At 38.5% G+C, this 18,270-nt stretch overlaps 1 protein-coding gene across 2 annotated transcripts in view; it reads left to right on the plus strand.

The window, feature by feature from the left end:
• Window positions 1–18,270, plus strand: part of SF3B3 (splicing factor 3b subunit 3) — a 53,124-nt gene that overhangs the window by 18,092 nt on the left and 16,762 nt on the right. For both annotated transcript variants that reach the window (XM_038538355.1, XM_038538356.1), the window contains exons 9-15: window positions 4,200–4,365; window positions 7,029–7,124; window positions 10,191–10,263; window positions 15,217–15,368; window positions 15,663–15,818; window positions 16,596–16,751; window positions 17,267–17,410. In XM_038538355.1, the coding sequence (XP_038394283.1) occupies window positions 4,200–4,365; window positions 7,029–7,124; window positions 10,191–10,263; window positions 15,217–15,368; window positions 15,663–15,818; window positions 16,596–16,751; window positions 17,267–17,410 (943 nt within the window). The remainder of the gene's footprint in view (window positions 1–4,199; window positions 4,366–7,028; window positions 7,125–10,190; window positions 10,264–15,216; window positions 15,369–15,662; window positions 15,819–16,595; window positions 16,752–17,266; window positions 17,411–18,270) is intronic.

Below are 18,270 nucleotides of genomic sequence, written 5' to 3' on the forward strand. Positions count from 1 at the left end.
ATCCCAGAGATTGGGAAGAGTCCTACATCAGGCTCCTGGCTTGGAGCTTGCTTCTCCCTCTGCCTGTGTCTCTGCCTCTCTCTCCCTGTCTCTCTCATGAATAAATAAATAAAATTAACAAAAAAAAATACTGATTTCTAATACTGATTTCTTGATATAATTAAATAGTATTCAAATTTCTTTGTCTCAACTTTTTATTATTTTAAGGATTTATTTATTTGAGAGAGTCTGCATGCATGCAAGGGAAGGGGTATAGGAAGTGGGAGAGTTTTTTTTTTTTTTTTTAAGGTTTTATTTATTTATTCACGAGAGACACAGAGATAGAGGCAGAGACACAGGCAGAGAGAGAAGCAGACTTCATGCAGGGAGCCCGACGTGGGACTCGATCCTGGCTCTCCAGGTTCATACCCCGGGCTGAAGGCGGCGCTAAACCGCTGAGCCACCAGGGCTGCCCAGTGGGAGAGAGTCTTTTTTTTTTTTTTTTTTGGGAGAGAGTCTTAAGCAGACTCTGCTGAGTGGGGAGTCTGGTACAGGGCTCAATCTCACCACCCTGAGATCATGACCTGAGTCAGATGCTTAATTGACTGTGCCACCTAGGTGCCCTATCTCAATATTTTTAAAGTTGATTTGTTTAGATCAGGATTTAGCAAGACTCCTACATTGCATTTGGTACATAGAAAACATTTTTAGTAGCTGCATATTTTATGTCCATGCCTCATGTTGATGGATATTTAGGTTGTACTTTTGCTGTCACAAATAGTGCTGTAGTGAATATTGTAGGTGTATCTTTTGTATTAGCTGAACGCAACCATCATTTAAATTCATAAGTGCAGGATGAAATTTTGATAAGGAATGCTATATTGTCCTCTGAAAACGTGACATCAGTTTACATTCCTACCAATAGTATATGAGAGACCTTTTTCTTCTTGGTACATGACAGTTAATAAGCTCTTAAAAACCACCGAGAAAAAGACTAGTAGTTCAAGAAAAACAGGGACAGAATTTGAATATGCCTTTACAGTGAAAGAAATGAGTGGTCTAAAAGTATAATATGTAGAAGTATTTCAAACTTATAATCAAAGGAATGCCAGTCACACTATGTGTCTTTTTTCGCCTAGCAGATTGGCAGATATTAAAACTTAGATAATTGTCCTGGTAAGACTATGGGTGGAAGCAGTAATTGCATACAAAAGGTATCTTTCTTGCTCATTACCTTATGCAAATAGTATGTTTGATAAGATTATACATTAATTTTATATTAAGTCTTATAAAATGATTTAGGAATAGGGACACCTGGTGGCTCAGCAGTTGAGCATCTGCCTTTGACTTGGGGCCTGATCCTGGGGTCCAGGATTGAGTCCCACAGCAGGCTCCTGCAGGGAGCCTGCTTCTCCCTCTGCCTGTGTCTCTGCCTCTCTCTCTCTCTCTCTCTCTCTGTCTCTCATGAACAAATAAATAAAATCTTTTAAAAAAATGATTTAGGAATAATACATTCATTCCTTCTGTTTTGGAGAATGATAGTGAAAATTTATCCAGCACTTGTCTGTATGTATCAGGCACTTTTCTAAATGTTTTTCTTATATTGTCTTGGCTTGAGTTCTCCTGCAAGCACAGCTTGAGACAAGGACTTGGATGCAGGTAGATTATTGGGGAGGAATTGCAAGAAGCAGGAGTTAGGGAGCAGTAGAAAGGAATAGGGAAAGAGGAAAAGCCAACATAAGGCTGTGACATGGAGATTCCTGCTGTCGGCAATAGGAACTTACTTCCATCAAGACCTGCTCCCAACAGCAGACTAGCAGAATGCCTCTGAGAATTGCCCACCTGAAGGTTAACAATATCTCTTCTCTCTTGGTTTGAGAATCACCTCTTGGAGCAGAGAATAGAAAGATTGCAGTATATAGGTGGATAATTGTCAGCGTGGGGTGGGTTTGAACTTGTGAGAAATTATCCATTGCTGCTAGAGTTGAAGTCTGGAACACTTTTATTTTTTATTTATTTATTTATTTTTAAAGATTTTATTTATTTATTCATGAGACACAGAGAGAGAGAGAGAGACATAGGCAGAGGGAGAAGCAGGCTCCATGCAGGGAGCTCGACACGGGACTCAATCCAGGGTTTCCAGGATCAGTCCCTAGGCTGAAGGCAGGTGCTCAGAGCCACCCTGGCGCTCCTGGAACACTTTTAAAAGGTGCTGATTTGGGGCATCAGAAACCTGTGCTAAGGGTATTAACTCAATTATAAAGCAACCTGTTTGTCACTTAGCATTTACTGTTCCAAGCACTGTTCCAAACCTGTGCTAAGGGTATTAACTCAATTATAAAGCAACCTGTTTATCAGTTAGCATTTACAGTCCCAAGCATTGTTTTAAGCACTGCAAATAACACGAATGCATATATAATATTCCCAGTGAAACAATGCCCTTATCCCCATTTACAGTTTAGAAAACTGGGTCACAAAAAAAAAAAAAAAAAAAGAAAAGAAAAGAAAACTGGGTCACAGAGAAATTGTGAATTTATCAAAAATTTGATCACACACCTAAGTCCCAGACCCTTTGGTTCTAAAGTTCCTGTTCTGAAGCACTATACCATATTTCTAGAAACTGTTTAATCCAGATTGGCCAAAGCAACCTTTCCTGTGATAGAGGTTGTGATGAGTCCAGCATCCTTTTGGTTATCTGGCAGTAGGTAGATGCTGGAAGTATCTTTGACAGGTGATCTTCATCATATGTGTATACACCTCTTGCCTGAGTAAGGGATTTATACTAATTAACTTTTTATACGTGTATCTTCTATTCTCCATGCTTTTGTACATTGTTCAAGGATAATGTTTACTTTTTTGTAATTTAGCATAAAGTCTTATTTGTTTACTAAAAGTGTTAAATGCTAAGGTTTATTTGGGAAACCTTTCTTGAATAGCTTATGTATTTCAGACGCTGACTTAGTCATATTAACCTGTTTCTAGAAAGCTACACTTAATGTTGTTAAAAGTGCTATGTATTAAAGGTCTTGGAATATTACTTATAGGGTAAACATGACCAGTGATTTGGTGTTTTTTTTAAATTGAGCTTCTTCCCAAAAGCTCCGTGCCTACTTAGCTTGTGATGGTATATTGTTACAGGTTACCTACTCTTCTTTTTTTTTTTAAAAGATTTTATTTATTTATTCATGAGAGACAGAGAGGAAGAGACACAGGCAGAGGGAGCATTCCCCCTGCGGGGAGCCTGATGAGGGACTCAATCCCAGATCCCCAGGATCATGCCCTGAGCCAAAGACAGATGCTTAACTGCTGAGCCACCCAGGTGTCCCTAGATTATCTACTCTTAAAGTTGCTTCATAAGATGAGTTTGTTGCTTATTACTTCTAATATGTTTGTTTTCTTTTGGGGAATGATACTGTAATCTCTGCATGCTATTATAAAGTGACCACCAGTTGTTTTCTGTTAGATTTGGCCTTGTTATTGGCTAGAATAGGAAATGGTAGTAGATTTTCTTTGGATTTCGTTTATGTATATTTCATTTTATTTGATACTGTTCCATGCCCTGTTCTAAGTATCCATTGAATTCTATGGGAAAGTGCTATTCATTTTTATAAATTGAGGCACAGTGAGGCAAAGGGATTAATAATATGCAGCTAGTTAAGGGGACAGAGCTGGGATTCAAACCTGGGCACTCTAGTGGAAGCCAGGTGCTTTTAACCACTGTGATGCTAAGGTTCTTCCTTTGTACCAATCTGAATCTAGTAGTCTTTTGTTTTTTTAGTAGTCTTTTTTGAGTAAGGTCTGTACCCAATGTGGGGCTTGAACTCAAAATCCCACATCAAGAGTCACATTCTCTACTGACTGACCGAGTCAGGTGCTCCCCGATTCAATAGTCTTAATTTCTTCATCCCATTCTTCTCTAGAGTTAAAAATCTTTTTTTTGTTTGTTTGTTTTTTATGATTTTATTTATTTATTCATGACAAAGAAAGAGGCAGAGACCTAGGCAGAGGCAGAAGCAGGCTCCATGCAGGGAGTTCGATGTGGGACTCTATCCTGGGACTCCAGGATCATGCTGTGAGCTCAACCGCTGAGCCACCCAGGCATCCTACATGTTAGAATTTTGATTAGATATTTGTAAAGTGCTCTATGAGCACTATGTCTGTAGCATGCATTATCTATAGACAGAAGGTGTGTAATTAAATTCTTCTCTGCTTTTTCCCAGTTACTTGTATCAAATAGCACATCTTGGAGATGACGACGAAGAACCTGAATTTTCGTCTGCCATGCCTCTGGAAGAAGGAGACACATTTTTCTTCCAGCCAAGACCACTCAAAAACCTTGTGCTAGTTGATGAATTGGACAGCCTCTCTCCCATTTTATTTTGCCAGGTGTGGGTCTTTCCAGTTACTTCCACAATGAACAGTGTCTGCCAAATGTTTTTGAATCTGAATGAGTTTAAAGCTGTAATTCCAGTTAGCTTTAACTGAGAGGTTCGTTAGCATATCTGTAGAATCAACAGAATGTAAAGGTGAAGCAATTAAAGGTGGAAGTTGGGTAACTAAAAACCATTACATCAATTCTTAGGGGTTTTTTTTGTTGTTGTTAATTCTATAACTCATGTTCAATATAAAAGTTCTAAACTGTGTAAAAGGTGACTGGTAAAATTCCTGCCCAATCTTATTTTCAACTTCCTATCCACTGAGGATGCTGTTATTAACAATTTATGATTGCTTCTAGGTATTTTCCCTGCATCCATCAGTGCACACGTGTGTGTGTTTGTGTTATATATTTCTTTTTATTATTTTTTAATAATAATAAAAGGAGGAGGGGGTGGGAAGAGAGAGAATCTCAAGCCGACTCCAGGCCCAGTGCAGTGGTTGATCTCAGGATCCTGAGATCATAACCTAAGCCTGAGCTGAAGTAGAGTCTGAACTTAATCTACTGATTAAGCTACCAGCCAGGTGCTCTGCCTCTTTTCTTTCTTTCTTTTCTTTCTTTTCTTTCTTTCTTTTTTCTTTTTCTTTTCTTTTTTCTTTTTAAGATTTTTTTTATTCATGAGAGACAGAGAGAGGCAGAAACACAGGCAGAGGGAGAAGCAGGCTCCGTGCAGGGAATCTGATGTGGGATTCTATCTTGGGACTCCAGGATCACGCTCTGGGCCGAAGGCAGATGCAGGCTGCAGATGCAGGGCAATGCAGGGTGCTAAACCACTGAGCCACCCAGGGATCCCCTGCCCCTTTCTTTTTAATGTAAATAGGCTCATATACTTCTCAGTGTTTTGAAATTGACCTTTTAGCACCTAATAGTTTAAGAATATTAATAATCAATACCTATGTCTATCTTATTTTAATACTGAGTTTCTTAAAATATTCCAGAGACATTGGGATCAGTCACTAATAGAACTTTTAAAAATACATCCTCAGGGAGGAACTAAAGGTGGCCAGGAAGGGGGACTGTGTCCCTATTGCTGGTGCTTAATTGTAGCAGAAATTTTGCCATGCCTTTGTATCCTGGATTGCTGGGTTTAAATGACCATTAGGTGCCCCCATACCCTGTCTAGTTGACCACACTTCTAATTGAGAGAGGTTTGTTGTTTACTGTGTTCTGAGGAACAAGTCAGCATTCAGGCACTATTCGTGGTAAAATTAACTATTCTGAAATTATCTGCTTGCTTTTTCTTTTTTTTTTTTTTTTTTTTTTTTTGCCTTTTTGCTTGCTTTCTCTTTGAGAAAAGATTAACCCCATGGTAATAAAAAATACTAAGTAATTCCTAAGTAGATTTTTAGTGATTCCCCCCCTTCATTGAAATTTGAAGAAATAATTGTTTGTAGATAGAGAATAAAATTATTATAAAGTTTACGTATCTATAGCAGGGCTAAGCATTTTTTTTTGTGCCACGTATGCTGTTACCAGCTTGGTGGGGCAACTGTATTTCTTTTCTGAATAATATTTTTACTTATTTATTAAATTTATTTATTTATTTATAAAGCATGTGTGAATGCGCATGTGAACAGAGAGAGGGCCTGGAGAGGGAGGGAGAATCTTAAGCAGACTCTGAATAGTGCAGAGCCAGACAGGGGGCTCAGTCTCATAACCTGAGATCATGACCTGAACTGAAATCAGGAGTCAGATGCTTAACCAACTGAGCCTCCCTGGTTGGTGCTTCTGAATATTTTTAAGTGAATGTAGTAATAAACGTAAGCTAGCCAAGATAGCAAAATATTTGTAAGTTGTGAAAAAGTAATGTATGTGTTTATCAAGGCTTTAAATAACAAGATGATGCATTTGAAATAGATGAGTTAATTTTTTTAAAGAAGAGATCAGCGTGAAGGCAGTATGCACTCAACACATTTGTCCATATTACAGTGAACTGTATAGCCTTAATAGATCGTCAAGAATTTTCACTTGAACTGACCTGTTTGACAAAACTGCAGTATGGATGATTGGTCTCATTATATATTGACCAACAAATGTACTGGAAATGGAAAGCAGCTAGATGTCTGGAATACCAACACGAAAGTGCATGGCTTCCCCATCTGGTGGCTGAACAATCAGGTGCAGTTACCCAGTAGTTGGTCAGCTACATCATAGGAATATGTAGATAGGGCAACTTTGATAATGTGTAGTCTAACAGATCTAATGAAGGTAATTTTGAAGCAGTGATGAGAGGAATAATTAGAAGTATGTAATATGAATAAATGTGATTTTTATTTGTGACAGTTCCTGATACTGGTAATATTAGAGTATTTGTTTTTAGTTGAAAGGAAATACTAAATTTTAGTTTGAGGTTATATAATACTCATTTTACTAACTGTAAAAAAAAGTACTCTGCTCCCTGAAGAACTGGTATAAACCATTTTTGTTAGTAGAACTTGTTGCTTCAAACTGGTTTGCCTTTTGGAACATGAGGGTTTTTTCCCTTGCTACCAGGGTTGGTAGCCACTATATAAGCTTAATAAACTAAAAAGTACTTTGTCTCCTGAGAATAATCAGGGTTGGGTGGGAAAACTTGGTACAAGTAGACATTTTTTTTGCATTTTTGTCTGTGCAGATAGCTGATCTGGCCAATGAAGACACACCACAGCTCTATGTGGCCTGTGGTAGAGGACCACGATCATCTCTGAGAGTCCTAAGGCATGGACTTGAGGTAAAGCTGGGCATTTTTAGATCATCTGCAGGGTTTGGAGAGAAGCATTGAAAAAGCAGCTTATGACTCTTCCAATGACATCAATGATGTATTTAATGTTTCTATGAAAGGAAAAAAGTGTTTTTTTCCCTCTATTTCCATAACAGAGTTTAAATTTCTTGTCCTTTAATATATTAGGCACATTTTTAAAAATAGACAAATGTGGTTAAAAGGGAAAATAATCCCTACTGGCTGGCTCCGGGCTCACCAGCCAACTTGGAGGAAATCTGCATGGAGCATTTTATTCCATTTTCTTCTAGTCTTGGGTCTGTATTCAAAGTATTTATGTGTTGACTGTATTAATACTATGTATATTTGTATCTTATTAAGTTTATTCCTTATATGTTCTCTTAAGTTGTATTTTTTTTTAAGAGCTTCTTATTCATTTGAGAGAGCAAGTGAGTTTCAGCAAGGGGAGGGACAGAGGGAGAAAGAGAAGTAGACTTCCCTCCCACTGGAGCAGGGAGCTGGACTTGGGGTTGATCCCAGGACCCTAGGACCGTGACTTGAGCTGGAGGCAGACGCTTAACTGACTGAGCCACCAAGGCGGCCAAAGTTACATTATTTTTAATGTTTCTGCAATATTCCATTATAGTGGATGGATCATAATTAATAAATCCTTTATTGTTGGATCTTTTAGGTGATATGGACACTCAGTGCCATATTCTCTTCTCACTTGGTTCTGAGAGGGTTGATGCTTTTTAGCAAGTTCCCTGGAGTTGATTTTAAGAACAAATTAAAGTTTCCTATGGCAGTTTGCTCTAGAGTTGGAGGTTAGCAGACTGTATAAGCTCTCAGTGGCCCACTGTCTTTGTAAATCTTTATTGGAACACAGCCAACATGATTGACCTTAGTTTTGAATTCTGGCTCTACTGCTAAATAGCTATTAGTAAGCTTTTGTTTCTCCTGTTTTATAAAGTGAGCTTAATAATGGTACCTGCTTTAAAGATTGTTGTGTGGGGACACCTGGGTGGTTCAGTGGTTGAGTGTCTGCGTTTGGGTCGTGATCCCAGAGTTCCAGAATCTGGTCCTGCATCAGGCTCCTCATGGGGAGCCTGCTTCTCCTTCTGCCTGTGTCTCTGCTTCTCTGTGTCTCATGAATAAATAAATAAAATCTTTAAAAAAAAGAAAAAGATTGTTGTGAAATTTTTTTTAAGATTTTAATTTATTCATGAGAGACAAGAGGCAGAGAGACATAGGTAGAGGGAGAAACAAGCTCCCCATGGGGAGCCTGACATGTTGTGAATTAAATGAGATAATGCAAATGAATCATTTAGATCAAGGTCTGACATACAGTATCTGTTCAGTTTATGCTAGCTATTAATACTGCCGTTTTAGGAAATTTGAAAGTTATTTGGTTCTGCCAAAACACTCATCAAGCCACTGAATTTTTTTTTTTAAGCCACTGAATTTTTAATGACTTGAACCCAATTTAGATAAATAGTTCCCAATTAGTTACTGCTCAGTGGATCCCATTCAGCATTTGACAAAAGCTCATATTCACTACCAAAAGTGCATAGATGCATTAACAGAAAATTTTGTGTACTGTGTAAGAGATAAAAGACCCAATTAAGAATGATTGTTTTTGAGACCCCCTCCCACTTTTTCCAGCTCTACAAAAGATCTGTTATACAGAAAAATATTTTTAAACTGTTAAACATTACTTTGTTCCTGTATATCTAGTTGTTGAACCTTGTTGTTTAGCTAGATTATGGTCTCATTTGAGCAGGGTTACTGTCACATAGTACATTTGGTGTAGAGTATAGCATTCTTAAACACTTATATTATTATTGGTGATGAAATTTTCCACAATTTTCCTGTACCATAATCAAGTATTCCTATTATTTTATCAGTAAAGTAAAAAAAAAAAAAAAAAAGTAATATCTTTAATGGATATACATGATTTCTGTCTATAAAATGTGGTTAATGGTATATAGTATATCAAGCAAATTGTTTTTGGTTGTTTAAAAATAGTAACATTTTTATATATTTGAATGGCTTTATGTTTACAGAAAAATATGGGATAGTACAGAGTAAATGTGTAACCTACATCTAGTTTTCCCCTCTAGATCATTTTTAGTTCATCTTAAATATTTCATTTTCTCTTCTGTTTGAGAACCCATAAGATATTCAGAGGATTCTTGACTCTAACTTTAAGGATCATAAAATCTAGTAAGAAGGACAGAATAATTCCTGGAATCACTTTTTAGATGAATGTCTTAAGAGGGGGTAATTGGTATTTCTGTGAGAGCTTATAGGAGGGGGAGTGGACTGTCTTACAAGAGGTTAAGAGAAGATTTTTCCTAAAGGGTATGACATTTTAATTGATCCTTGAAGAGAGATGGGATTTGGCCTTAAGGGAGCTAGGGAAGAAATGGGATGCTAATATAAATGGCCTAATTCCTTCCATGTGCTCTCTTTTTGAGGAGAATGCAGTCATGCCACACCAAAAGAAAGCATATGGTTTTTACTGCAACAACTATCCTCTTAAATATTCTATCACCTTTTGCAAAAGTTTGTTATGGGGATTGCCAATATATCCAAGCCTTTTCGGTTCTTACGTTCTTCTTTTAAGTTTTTAAATTTTAATTTTTTGTGTTTTTTTGAGAAAATGATTCTGTTCTTTTAAAGATTAAAAAATTTTTAGGGGATCCCTGGGTGGCTCAGCGGTTAAATGCCTGCCTTCAGCCCAGGGCGTGATCCTGGGGTCCTGGGATCGAGTCCCACATCAGGCTCCCTGCATGGAGCCTGCTTCTCCCTCTGCCTGTGTCCCTGCCTCTCTCTCTCTCATGAATACATAAATAAAATACTTAAAAAAATAAAAATTTTATGTAATCTCTACAGCCCAACATGAGGCTCAAACTTAAGCCTCGAGATCAAGTCACATGTTCTATTGACTCAGCCAGCCCAGTGCCCATTCTTTTAATCCAGCATGCAGAGTGAGCATTGCCGTATTGGAATCTTATTATCTAGTGGGTTGTAAGCAAGGAGCTAAGTTGGATCTGTGGTTGTCTACTCTCCTGTCAGGTATCAGAAATGGCTGTGTCTGAGTTACCCGGTAACCCCAATGCTGTCTGGACAGTGCGTCGGCACATCGAAGGTAAGCATCCCTTTCCCAATGGTCCAAGTGCGGGTCTGGGTGACACTGACAGTAGAAGGCTTAGAAGGATGCATTCATAATATTTCTATATTGCTTCATCTAGCAATATACTAGAAACATTTTCTGGCCTGACACCATGTTTATCAGTCTTTCTGAATCAGGGTGCCTTCACCTTTGTATGCATGAGTAAGGGGACTATAATCTTTAGGATTCTGGTTCCATCTGTGGAAGAGATGTGGTATGAGGGAAAGTTCTTGCTTCATATTTCTTCAGTGTTTTTCTCCTTTTGTGTTGAAACCACAGTGAAGTTAAAGGTGTTATTTTAGGTATTAAGAGATTTGACTTAATTTATTAATTAGTCCTGCTCAGTGGATATAGTGTGCTTTAAGAATGTTTAGATTAAGATTGAATGAAATCAGAATTTTAGAGCGGGTAGAAAAGAAGGGATGGAGTAAATAGTCTGAGCTCCTGGATAAAAATGGTTAACTTCATCCTAAAATTTTGAAATGTATGAGAAAATCCATGATAGTGCAGGAAAGTCTTGAGTCAATTGAATGAGAAATGAAACTTAATTCTCATTTTCCCTTGGATTCTTTGGGGGTGTAGGTCATTTCTATTCCTAGACTTCATCTTCCTCTTGTTCCCTCAGGAATGTGGGCCTGGTGAGTAAGATCACTCTGGCCAGCATACAAAACTTTTTCAAGAAGACAGCTGGAAATCTTCCTAATATTTTGATGTCCTGATATTTTGATGTTCTGATGTTTGATATTCTGGGAGCTGGGAAATGTGTAGGAGGGGAAATCTCTTCCTTTTAGTAGAATGCACATTGTGGTAGATTTTGTTTTCATGTGGGCATTTGAACCTGAGTTGAGTAGAAAGAAAAAAAAAGCAAATAGGAAATTAGTAGAATCAGTTTTGCTGAGAAGATAAGTGTTAGATGATTGATTTTTGAAAGATTTCCCCATTTTGTGTAATGTCTTCATATAGAAACTGCTCAGTATTGATGTTCACCTTTAGCTTTGTGGCTGGTTGATATTACAGTTCTTGATGAAAACATTGCCTAGACTTTGAGTTTTTTGAGCCTTTGTAATAAAACCTAGTATTCCTCCTTCTTGTGTTTTTGTTTCATTTTCTACTTTTTAAAATTTACTACAACATAAGTTTAGATTTACAGGAAAGTTACCCCTCATTTTTATGATAAAGGCAGAAAAATCACACACGTTGTCTTTTCCAAGATAGCAAATCGAGATAATAGAGGCTGAAAGCCCAGTCTCTGAACTTCCAATCCAGTGTTCTTTTGACTAATCCTGCAGTGGGTCTTGATGGTTCTATACTCTTATCCTGTAGTCTTTCAAGTGTCTACCTTGTACTTGAGTAATTAAGATAGGATCTTTACTCTTAGGGCACTTGCCATCTAAAAAAGAAGACAAGTATACAAAACTACTATGTGTTCTGATTTAATGAAGGCACACAGGCATGTTGCTGGGGCAGATTAGAGGACAGGGAATGGGCATATGTTGGAGAATCAGAAAAGTTTTTTTGGACAGTGCTTGATAAGTTAGTGATAAGCAGTATGTTGCATGATGGAACTTGAAGCTGAAAAGTTTTCTTCTCTAAATACCAAAATCTAGGAAAAGACTACATCCTAATAAATTTTAGTTCTTTAGAAACTATAATTTGGGTGATCACCCACAGAAACAGATTAGATCCTCTCTGTTCATTCTTTCCAGATACTCCTAAGTTTCTGTTGAGTGAATAGCCCACATGTCCACACATGCTGTAGTCTTGCAGGCAACTACTAACCTTGGCTGGTACGTGGTGATGCACACTACCAATACCAAGCCTTTTTTTCTCTTCCACAGGTGGCTGGTGAAGGTGCTGATCACCACAGGTGTGTACGTACTGCTAGGGTCTACCATGGGGTCTTATAGTTTACCCAGGGAGAGGGATCTGCACAAAGTATTAAGACTGCCCTGATGGCATCTCTCAGAGGGTAATTTTGCAGTTGGCTGTCCTGCATTATAGTGATGCACACCCATCTGCTTGTATATTATGTGGTCTGAAGCAGGAATCAGCTTCCCTTATTTTTTTCCCTTAGTGGAAAATATGACTAATTTGTCTTTCACTAAGCTGAAAGAACCTGTAGCTAGGAAAACCTTAACTCCATATTCTCCTATGGAGTTTTGTATGTTCCAGTTGTTCTGACTCAAGCCCTGGAGAAAGCCACCTTTTTTGGGGGTATAATCAGGACTGCTGAAGCAAGACAGGCACCAAGTAGCCTGAGTATAAAGTGAGAATGAGATACTGGAAGCTAAGTCATCCATATCGTCACTCACTTTACCTTTTGGCATGAGCTGTTGAGCTACAGATACTAAGGCACAGGAAAGAAGAATAAAGCATTCCCTCCCCTGGGCTGCTTCAGCAGTGCTCAGATAGGAGTCCTATTTAAATGAAACAAAGATGCATTCTCATACCATAATAGATTCTTCACTGAGGTATGAACTAATATTCTTTTATATGAAACTTTTAACTTATGGAAAAAGGCAAGGTGGATATTAATGGTCATTTACCTTGATTTCATTCTGAACTCCAACTTTAAACCTATGACTACCCTAGGACATGAGCAACTAGCCTACTATAGGTCCTCCTGGCTGGAGAATGGAAAAGGGGAGAAGTTACAGTATGCTTAGTGTTTACAGGGTAATGGATGTTGTGAGGAAATGTGTGATGTAGAAGTAGCTCTACTACTTGTTGAATTGCTCAGTGAATGTAAGACCCTATTTAAGTTCACTGAGCATCTCTTTATATCTGAGCAGTCTGGGGCCTTGGGTCAAAGGGAAGACAAACACCTGGGCAGCCCAGCTTCCTCCCTCTCTTCCTTCTCTTGCATGTTTGTTAAAATTTGCATGGTCTCTTTGTTGGAAGTTCCTCCTTTTCCCCTTGACTAAAGGAAGAGACCAGAAATCTGGACCAGTTAAAAGTCCTTTTGTTTGGCTTTAATTTGCTCTGGCACTGCTTTAAGGATATTAGGTTTCAGTAATGAGATAGTGGGAAAGGACATAATATTCATACAGTGTTAAAATTAAGCAATTCCTGTTATTTTTACACACTACAAATTTTCAGTTCAAAAACAGCTGGAGTAAAGCTTCCATGTTTGGTGTTGTGTGGAGGTTCATTTTGGTTTTGTTGTAAACTATTAAGACATCCATTTCAGGGCCAACCATGTCCTTACTCACATGATGGTGACCAATGTTGTCTTACAAAGCCATTTTATAAGGTGTCTTTAAAGCATGTGATACCTCTTGACAGTTGTAACAAATACTCTGAAACCAGCCATCCGGTTCTCCAGTGTTACTCCTTATGATTTGGGACTTGAATTCTTATTCTCCATTCCTGGTGTAGCCATTGGATTATACCCATTGGGAAAGATCTTTGATCCTTGCCTTTCAGCCACCTAGTCAATACACACATGTATTATTAAGTAAAAGTTTGGAAAACAGTACTCACCCTTACTGTGTGAGTGATTTCATGAGTAAAGCAATTTCATAAATTTTATTTATTCTATATATTTCTGTTTAAAATGGTATTACAGCCCATCAGGTTGAGTATGTCCTGCTCATATGCAGGATACTACTCTGGGCTACACCAGTGATACGTCTTCACTTGGCCTTTTCTATAAAGAACACTGTGCTGAACTAATTGAGTAATCTTGGTTCAGCTGAACCACCTTTAGAGCAGTCAGTCCAAACTGTCCTTGATATGGGTGGGATGGATTAGCCCTATGGTACTGAGCTCTGACAAGGGCTTAGGCATTGCAGGGTCCTATAGCTACTTCTGCAAGTGAGATAGCCACTTTAATACAGTACCTTGTCAAAAATTAAAAAAAAGAACTTAAGTTAGTACTTTGTCTACTTGTCGTTCTGTCCCTTGTTCACCTGATTTCTTATAAGGGAGCAGAGATGGAAAGGGGAATCGATACTGAAAATTCAAATGGAAAATAGGGAAATTTTAATTCTTCATGAAAAAATATGCCTTTCTTTATTCAGCATTTATCAACCTGTTATGCCAAACATTGTGTTGGATGTGGGAGAAAAAAAGAAACTGTTTTATGTGTGGGATGGAAAAATGGAAATAGGTAGCCTTTAACTCTGGAATCTGTATAAGAAACTTCTGGGATTGCCTGTATTCAGATTCACTGACTTTGAGAAACTCATTAGTGTTTGTTTATCCATAACTATGTTTTGTTAAATAAAAAGCAAATCCTAGTAGGGTTGCTCATGATCACCAAATAATTGCATTTTTAAATAATGAGAGTAGAGGGGTCAATGACTAACAGTCTTAAACAGTCCCCTGCCTCCCCACTTCTTGTTAATGCTCTTATCTCATTCCTGTTGGGAAATTCTGGGATTCTCAGTTATGAACCTGAGAATGATAGTCTCATTGAGGCTTAAGTAATCTCTGTTTTATTCATTAGATTTTGTGTTCCCACATAAGCTTCTTTTGGAAAAGGCTGGGATCCTTTTCTGGGTGTAAGGATTATCTTTAAGAATGGATTGTGATTTGCATCTGGTACAAATAAACAAGCTCTAGCTTTCATATATATATAAATATGGTAGTATTCAGAATTTCTTCCTGCCTAGTTACCCTGCTTTGTCCTCTTGCATTTTTCCAGCAAATGTGTAAAAAAAAAATAGTTTTCAGAGTTACTGGGGTGGGTGAGTATATCTACTCACTATTTTTAGGTATTTAAGGAAGCAAAGTATATCTGTAGACTGTTACAATTATCAGTTATCTTTTGGATCATTCTGTGCCGTTTGCCACATGAGTGTGTAATGGCTACACATAGAAGAAGTACCTTGGAAGGTTTCTGAAGAGAAAACGTAGTGTGTCTCACTTGGCTTTGTAACTAATGAGTTTTTAGCTGACCAACTCCTCTTCTTTTTCTTTTTGCAGATGAGTTTGATGCCTACATCATTGTGTCTTTCGTGAATGCCACACTTGTGTTGTCAATCGGAGAGACTGTGGAAGAAGTGACTGACTCTGGGTTCTTGGGCACCACTCCAACCTTGTCCTGCTCATTGCTAGGAGATGATGCCTTGGTGCAGGTGAGGATTCCCATAAAGTTACTTAATCACCTTTCTTTGTCCTTTCATTTTGGTGTTGGCTCCTGTGCTCACATTAATGAGCTTCAAACTCTTGAAGTGGACATTGCAAATGTGAACTTGTTCTAAGTTGACCTGTCTGGGCCCTGGTAACTCTTTTTTGTCATTGACTCACAAGGGGCAACTCAAATGCAGTGGCTCCACTCTGACAAGAGTGACCAGTCTGAGAGGTGAGGGGGACATGCTGAGCAATGAGTCACATTGGTAAAGTCCAGTTTCCTTCTGGTCACTGACTAGGTATATCCTGATGGCATTCGACATATACGAGCAGACAAGCGAGTCAATGAGTGGAAGACTCCTGGAAAGAAAACGATTGTAAAATGTGCAGTGAATCAGCGACAAGTGGTGATCGCCCTGACAGGAGGAGAGCTGGTCTATTTTGAGATGGATCCTGTATGTTATTTTATCATTCATTGTGGGACTTAGTGTTCGGGTTTAGAGGTAAACATGAGAGTTGTAGTTTGGTATTTAGATGATATTCACAAAAAGAATTGAGGAGGGAAAGTATACGTAAGGCAGTCCAGCTATTTGGGGGTGGGTATGGGATGGGAAGGGTAAGTTCATGTTGTAATTCTAACTGGAGTTACGAAATCCCATCTTAGTAGTGAAGTACTTGTTTTTTTTGCCCTTCACACTCTACTTTTCCACCAAATATTGGCCATGGGTTTTATTCAGTTTTTGTAATCTGAAGCCATTTCAGAAATTTGCTTTTGCTTTTCTGTATGGAAGGATGCTGGATATATTTAATTATCAGTCTCGGGAAGTTTCTGGCTGTGGCTAACCTGATAGTCTAACTGTACCTCTGATTGAGATTTCTTTGTCTTTTAAGTTCCATATTTGAATTCTCTTTCACCAAAAAGTATTCTCATGAACAGATAAGCAGTTTTCTGTATTTCTATTTGCTTTAGGAAATTTGTAGCAAGCATATTGTATTTGTCAAAGACAAAGATACTGTGTTGTCCCTTGAGTGTCTTGTCAGTAATTTTGCTTGCTGTTAGCCTGTAGAGTTCAGTCTTGGGATCTTAAGTAGAGAAATGCTTGGTCATTGATTATAATAAGAGGAGTGAGAGGAAGCACAAAGGAATTTAACAGTACCTCTTCCTTTCCTAGGCCCAGGGTTTAGGGGCGAGTTGGAGTGGTTTGTCACCTCTCTCTGTTTCATTTATGTAGTCAGGACAGCTGAATGAGTACACAGAGCGGAAGGAGATGTCAGCAGACGTGGTGTGCATGAGTCTGGCCAATGTGCCTCCTGGAGAACAACGGTCTCGCTTCCTGGCTGTGGGGCTGGTGGACAATACTGTCAGAATCATCTCTCTGGACCCCTCAGTGAGTGTTACCCTGGACTTCAAGGATCTTCTCACTGGAATCTGAGCTGCTGGCCCATTCCTGATGGGCATTTCTGGGATCAGCTAGGTTAGCCCCTGAAATCAGCATCTGCCACTTGTGATTATCATAGCAGCACACCTCAGGAGTCTTCTGCAGTACTTTAAAGATCCTAATCCCAGACTACTAAGTGCTTCCTTACCTTAAGCCTTGACTCCCTTTTATAGTTAAACAAAACCCAAAGACTTTGCAGAAAAGGAATCAGACTGGCTTTGGACCTTAGATAAGAATAAGTGCCCTTTGCTTATTTACATTTACCGTTATCCACTTTTATGGAAAGGAAAGCATGGTTCTTTCTAGAGCTTATTCTAACATTTGGTTTAACTAGTAGTAACCCATTTAGAACTCACTCTGTAAGATTCCCCTATCCACAAGAAAGTTGTTTCTTCACTCCTCAAATTAGATTTTTCCAAAATTGGTTATTTCCCATGTTTTATTCTTTTCTCTTTCCTCCTTAGGACTGTTTGCAGCCCCTGAGCATGCAGGCTCTCCCAGCCCAGCCTGAGTCCTTGTGTATTGTGGAAATGGGTGGAACTGAGAAGCAAGATGAACTGGGTGAGAGGGGCTCTATTGGCTTCCTATACCTGAATATTGGGTTGCAGGTAAGAGATCCAAGGCTCACATTGTTGTTTTTTTGTTGTTTTGTTTTTTATTTTTATTTAAAATTTTTTTTTTTACTTCTTCATTCATGAGAGATACACAGAGAGAGGCAGAGACATAGGCTGAGGGAGAAGCAGGCTCCTTCCTGGGAGCCCAATGGGAGACTCGATCTCAGGACGCTGGGATCACACCCTGAACTGAAGGCAGATGAGCATTGTTGATGTCAGGTCGTCTTTAGCTTTTATGCAGTCCTTGTTCAATATGGGCATTTGCTGAGCCTGTTCAGTTTACCACCTTATGAAAACTGAATGGTGCTGCTGTGTGTTCCTTTTCTCTTAGTACTAATCAGAAAGGTCAGGCCTAGGAAAAGATACTTTCATAAAGAAAGAGTCTTTGATATAAATGTGATCACTGCTTTGGGTCAGAACTAGAGGGAGTCTGAAGTGTCATCTGCAGTTTTCACAATATGCAGCTTTTGGAAACTAATACCTTTTGTTTTATAACGGACTCCTTTAGTAATAAAGGACCCCTAGATGTTTACTGTTGTCAAAGCATTGGGGCTTTTCAGAGCATGAAAAGCAGCAACCTAAGGATAGCAGAGTGTCAGTGTTTTTGACGATACACTTTTCGTTTTCCTTAATGATTATTTGTTCAGCTCCCTGGGTAAATAATCTAGCCCTGCTATGTCTTGCTATTTCTCAATTACTTCCTAATTGAGAAATTTCTCAAACATGCACAGGAGTTAGACTAATGTAACATGTACCCATCACTTGTTTTATTTTTTTATTGTATTTTTATTTTTTTAAGGATTTTATTTCTTTATTTATGAGAGACCCACAGAGAAAGCAGAGACACAGGCAGA

The sequence above is a fragment of the Canis lupus genome, chromosome 5 (genome assembly GCF_011100685.1).
Source record: "Canis lupus familiaris isolate Mischka breed German Shepherd chromosome 5, alternate assembly UU_Cfam_GSD_1.0, whole genome shotgun sequence".
NCBI classification, from domain to species: Eukaryota; Metazoa; Chordata; class Mammalia; order Carnivora; family Canidae; genus Canis; species Canis lupus.